General features: G+C 48.9%; 2 protein-coding genes across 2 annotated transcripts in view; both read right to left on the bottom strand.

Moving 5' to 3' along the window:
* Window positions 1-1,052: 1,052 nt before the first annotated feature.
* Mblac1 (metallo-beta-lactamase domain containing 1) lies at window positions 1,053-2,203 on the bottom strand. The gene has a single exon (XM_021222653.2). The coding sequence runs from the start codon at window positions 2,036-2,038 to the stop codon at window positions 1,256-1,258; it is 783 nt and encodes a 260-aa protein (XP_021078312.1). The 5' UTR covers window positions 2,039-2,203; the 3' UTR covers window positions 1,053-1,255.
* Window positions 2,204-3,263: 1,060 nt separating this feature from the next.
* Window positions 3,264-5,761, bottom strand: part of Cnpy4 (canopy FGF signaling regulator 4) — a 5,839-nt gene continuing 3,341 nt past the window's right edge. The window contains exons 4-6 of the mRNA XM_021222655.2: window positions 4,993-5,115; window positions 4,268-4,385; window positions 3,264-4,147 (exon numbers count right to left, since the gene is read on the bottom strand). Coding sequence (XP_021078314.1) covers window positions 4,002-4,147; window positions 4,268-4,385; window positions 4,993-5,115 — 387 coding nt within the window. The 3' untranslated portion in view covers window positions 3,264-4,001. The remainder of the gene's footprint in view (window positions 4,148-4,267; window positions 4,386-4,992; window positions 5,116-5,761) is intronic.

Genomic DNA, 5,761 nt, shown 5'->3' with positions numbered 1-5,761 from the left:
GAGTGTACCCTCAGAACCCAAGCCTGATGGCCTGAGTGTACCCTCAGAACCCAAGCCTGATGGCCTGAGTGTACCCTCAGAACCCAAGCCTGATGACCTGAGTGTACCCTCAGAACCCAAATGGTTGAAGGGAGAACCAACTCTTGCAACTTGTCCTGACACTCATGGACAAGCCATAACTCAGATGTGCACACATGTACACACACACACACACACACACACACACACACACTGCCAAAAAAAAAGGATGTAAGAAATAAAGAAGCAACATCTTTCAGAGGCTTTCCCTAATCTCTCAACATCAAGCAGCTTCTCTGTGCCCTGCCCTTTCCTCATCCTACGCATGTGTATCATATGTCACAACCTATAATTATTTGGTTGCTACTACTATTGTGGTTGTCTTGTCTGTCTCCTGAGTGGAATGTGACTTGTGTGTGGGGTGGGAACTTGTCATGTGCTCACTGTAGTGATATCACAAGACCTACATCAGTGCTTGAGACATTACAGATGCCACTGAGTGAATCAATGAATAAACTAAAGTCAGGTGAAAGCCAGGTGGGGCGGCACATGTCTGTCATTCTGTAACCAGTATTTGGAAAGTGGAAGCATAAGAATCAGGAGTTCAAGGCCAGCCTCAGCTTTGAAGCCAGACTGGAGTATGTGAGACTGTCTAAACAGAATAAACAAAAGAAGTCAGGTTACTCTGTCTGGCACCTTCTCACCAGAGTGCATCCTAGGAGAAACAAGCTATTGGCCACACTGTTCCTCTTTTGCAGCATCTAGTTACAATCCCAAAGATTATTGCAATCAGCATTTTGCATTTACATCAGGACAGTATGACTTCCGGTCAATTTTTATTTCTGAAGGTCCTAACAAGAATATAAATCAAGATGGCTCAGCAGGTAAAGGTCCCTGTCGCCAAGTCTGACAACCTGAACTTGATCCTGGGGACCCAAAGGATGGAGAGAACCGACTCTTCCAAAGTAGCCTTCAGTACTCCACAGGTACACACGCACATCCCAAATAAATATTTTAACTATTTTTTTCCTATGTTTTACCGAGGCTCATGGAGGATGTGGATCTGAGCCAGTCCTTTGTCCTGCTTAGGTTGCAATGATTAAAGGTGACTGATGCCAATCATTCTGTCCTGTTCGGAAGCTGCCTCCTAGAAAGCTGCACATGACAAACATTGCTTGTCCTGACTGTCCTCTAGGTCTCCCGGACCGACTGACACTGGTTCCTGACTGGAGTCCAGTCAAGCAACCTCCTTGCCTTCACATATCAAATCCTCTGAACTTTTCACTGTTTCCCTGACCACTCGAAAGGGGGCTCCGTGACCAGGCACCACCACATCTGCTACACTCAGAATCCTCGCCCGGCTCCGCTGCTGAGCTACTGGGTCTTCGCTCAGGGCCTGCCAGGAGTCCTCGTCACCAAGTCTCTCGAACACATCGCCAGCCACCACCACGGTGCCCAGGCTGGTGCCCTCCACTACGACGCTCACGTCCCGCTGTCCTCCGTGGCCCGGCGTGGCCCACACCTGCAGTCCGGAGCCCAGTATCAAGGGCTGCGTTTCGCACAGCCCATGGGGCAGATAGAGACCCCCGGGAAGGCAGAAGTCATGGGAGACTAACAAAGCTGCCTCGGGAAACAGCCCTAGGTTCCCGATATGATCCGAGTGTCCGTGGGTGCCCACCACCAGAGTCACGTCTCCGGGGGCCACCCCCTGCGTAGCCAGGGCTTCCAGCAGCGCACCCCGCGCCCAGGGTCCCCCGGTGTCCACGAGGATGGGGCCACGCACCGCCTCCTCCAGGGCAGTCTTAGATCCGCCGTCTGCGGATGGGGCCCAACCGCGGCTGGAGTCCGAGGCCCAGCCCCGAGGCAGGACGAGAGTCACAGTGCCATCAGCACGCACCGCGTCGCCGGCTCCCTGCGGCTCCGCGTAGCCGCGCAGCAGAACCGCCACCGAGTAGGAGTCGCTGGGCGCCAGCAAAGGGGTCTCACCATGCAGCGGCTCAGTGCGCACTGGACCGTTCATGACAAGGGAGATTTACCCCGCCACGGACGTCTGCCCAGTCCCTCCAAAATCCTACGGCAAGCCCCGGCACTCTTCCCAAGTCGCAACTCGTTGCTACCCGCCAGATCTTAAGGTGGTATCGCCCTCCACTACCACCCCTGCTGAAGATGGTATCGCCCAACTGGCCTTTCCTTGCGACCTCAAGGCTTCCTAGATTCTTTTGGTCAGTCCCCTTTAGGCTTATAGTCGGTAGGTTCTCACGCACCCACATTTTAAATATATCTTTTACTTCTTTATTCTAGCTGTTGTCTACTTTGAAACCAAACTATCGCTATCCTTAAAGGTTTTTTTTTTTTTTTAATTTTGTTTTTTAACGCTGGGAAAACTCAAAAGACGAGAAAACGTGAGAATTTTTGCCCTTTATGGGCTTCCGTACAAACTACCGCGCCTGAAGCAGTAGCCAAGTTTTATAACCGTAATCCTAATCCTGTATAATTCCCATCATGTGTTACACTAACTTCTGAGCTCTTGTTTTGTTTTTCCTCTTTTTTTCTTTTCTTTCTTTTCTTTTCTTTTTTTTTTTAAGAAATCTTTATTAATTATATGTAAGTACACTGTAACTGTCTTCAGACACCCCTGAAGAGGGCATCAGTTTTCATTACGGATGGCTGTGAGCCATCATGTGGTTGCTGGGATTTGAACTCAGGACCTTCGGAAAAGCAGTCAGTGCTCTTAACCACCGAGCCATCCGTAACCAACTCTCCAGCCCCAAGATTTATTTATTTATTTATTTATTTTTGGTTTTTCGAGACAGGGTTTCTCTGTATAGCCTTGGCTGTCCTGGAACTCACTCTGTAGACCAGGCTGGCCTCGAACTCAGAAATCCGCCTGCCTCTGCCTCTGAAGTGCTGGGACTAAAGGTGTGCGCCACCACGCCCGGCTTGTTTTGTTTTCTATTTTCCTGATACAGGGGCTCAAGGAGCCCAGGATGGTCTTGAGCTTGCTACATAGCTGAGGAAGACTCTGAGCTCTTGATCCTCTTTCCCCCCACCTCCAAACCGCCGGCCACTCTGGATTTAAAGCCCTAGTGGTACAGTTGTTTCCCCAACCCCAGCAAATATCCTTGGGGTGAATAATTATAAGAACAGCATTAGCAACTAATAGAAAGCAGGCCAATGGCCCCACTGTCTGGGTGCTCCCTCATCCATAATGTGTGCATGTTTGAAACGGGACTCAGCTGATATACATATAAAAGTTTTAATAGCAATATAGAAAATATGGCACCTGTGAAATAGGAAATAGGCCACATGTCTACCCCATCTAACCCTAGTATTGCTTCAGTCTCTTCCAGCATCCTGTTTGTATTCACAGATTGATGGTATACGGCCTCATGTTTGCAGTGTATATTGGTTCTTGAAGGTCCCTTTTTGGCTTCTTACTTTGAGATAGGGTCTCACGTAGCTCTGGTTGGTCTTGAACTGCCAAGTACCTGGATGATATTCTGATATTCCTGCCAACACTTCTTTGAGTGCTAAGATTACAGGGGTATGCCACTATATCAGGGTTCAACTCCCATCATTGTCCATTCTAGGCAGCCACTCTACCAACTGAGCTATATCTCTAGCTCTTCTCTGGCCTCTTGAAAGGGTTTAAGATAGACCCTTGGAAAAGCAAAGTGACTTTCCCACGGCTCATACCACTACTGACCAATCAGTGCAGGTGAAGACCAGTAACATGTAGAGAAAAGGTTCAATACTGTCACCACATACTTGGTCAATTAAGTGGCTGCGTGTGGTTCATCTCTGAAGGCAAAACTTGCTTCTGCTTCTCCCCCACTTCTCCTTTCCTGTTGCCATTCTGGGTCCCCAGAATCATAGCTGAGATCATACAAAGAGGACAGTTACAAGCCTAGGGATGGGGAAGGGAGAGCTCAAAGAGTTTAGAAAACTCTCCACGACCCACCCTTGGGGTTCAAAAGTAAGGGTCAAAGATCTTCTGGGTCATGCTTGGGATTGCCCAAAGTCTTGGTTATCTCTTCTTCCTCCTCCTCCTCCTCCTCCTCCTCCTCCTCCGCCTCCTCCTGCCCATCACTGATCTTCTCCTTTCCAGTCCACGTCTCCTGTAGACAAGCTGGGTAGAATGAGAAGAAATCAATCTCAGGGTTAATGCTGGGAGTACCTGGGAACAATCTCAGCGTTAATGCTGGGAGTGTCTGGGAAGCTAGGGGAGGAGCCCGACCTTTACACTTACCAGTTTCAGAGGCTGGAAGCACATGACGTTCACAGAGAAAATGCTGGAGGGGCTGCTCCTGATGGTGGAAGTACCAGTCCCCTACAACATCTTCAAACTCCTCTAGCATTGTCTCACACTGGTGAGGAAGAACAGGAGGAGGGGCAGTGGAAGGCCTTTCACTCCCTGTCACACTATTCCATTGAGTGTCTTTTGAGGGGCAGGCAACCAAAAGGTTACACTTGGCTTTCAAGATGTAAGATTGTCTTTATTCAGCATTTACCAGTATCGGTTACTATCTAATATCTAGTATATCTACTCTGCTAGGTGCCAGATGCCTATAATCCCAGTTAGGAGGTAGAGGCAAGAAAGGTCCTGTACTTAAGCTCATTCCCAACCACATAGAGAGTTACGGACCCAGCCCGGGCTACGTGTAATAATCCTGTCTCAAACCCTCAGCACCTCTCAGAGTCTAACCTATGAAGTGGGAACTGGTATTCGCACCTGTGACATGAGAGTAAAAAGAGGCAGTAGCTGGAAAGTGTATGGCCCAGAACCCAGGAGACAGTAGGTCCCTTAGTATGCACTGGTAGATATCATGAGCCGCACAATATTACTACTTTCATAACTGGCACAGTTAGTTTTTCACTCTCTGTCTTCTCCCTGCTCAGAGGTAGTCATCCCCTACACTGAGTCCTGGGATTTAGTTCTCTCACCTTCCTGGGCAAAGTGCTATCTCATCCTACCTGCTTCTTGAGGAATGTGACCTCCACACTGGGCTCGTCCCACAGCTCCAAAGGGATTCCCAGATCCACTTTCACTCCCTTCTGTACCAGGCCTTTCAGTGTTGCCATAGTCTGACTTTGACCCTGAGGGACAGAAAATTTGGTATACATCCAGTCTACCACCTCATCTCTTCCTGTATCAGCTTTATCAACTACTGGAGACTCTGTGGGGTGTTCTATGAAAGAGTTTAGCCATAATAAGGGAACACTCCAGACTTAGGGGGAGACTGGCAGATACTCCTGGAGGATCGTGGATGATATAGGCCTCTGTTTCTGAGAAACAGGGTCCTGGACTGGGGGACCCAGCAGCTTAGTTGGTAAAATGCTTGAGAACCTTAGTTAAATTCCCAGATCCACATTTAAAAAGAAAAAAAAAAACAGAACAAGCCGGGTGTGGTGGTGCATGCCTTTAATCCCAGCACTCAGGAGGCAGAGGCAGAGGCAGAGGCAGAGGCAGAGGCAGAGGCAGGCGGATATCTGAGTTCGAGGTCAGCCTGGTCTACAGAGTGAGTTCCAGGACAGCCAGGGCTATACAGAGAAACCCTGTCTCAAAAAAACAAAACAAAACAAAACAAAACAAACAAAAAACCCAACAGGACAGGTGCTGGAGAGATGGCTCAGTGATTGACAGCACTGGCTGATCTTCCAGAGGACCTGGGTTCAATTCCAGCATCCACACGGCAGCTCACACCTGCCTATAACTCCAGAATCTAATACCCTCAACACAGAT

This window comes from Mus pahari, chromosome 23 (genome assembly GCF_900095145.1).
Source record: "Mus pahari chromosome 23, PAHARI_EIJ_v1.1, whole genome shotgun sequence".
NCBI lineage: Eukaryota > Metazoa > Chordata > Mammalia > Rodentia > Muridae > Mus > Mus pahari.
The sequence above is the reverse complement of the archived record's forward strand: the minus strand, read 5'-3'. Positions and strand labels throughout refer to the sequence as shown.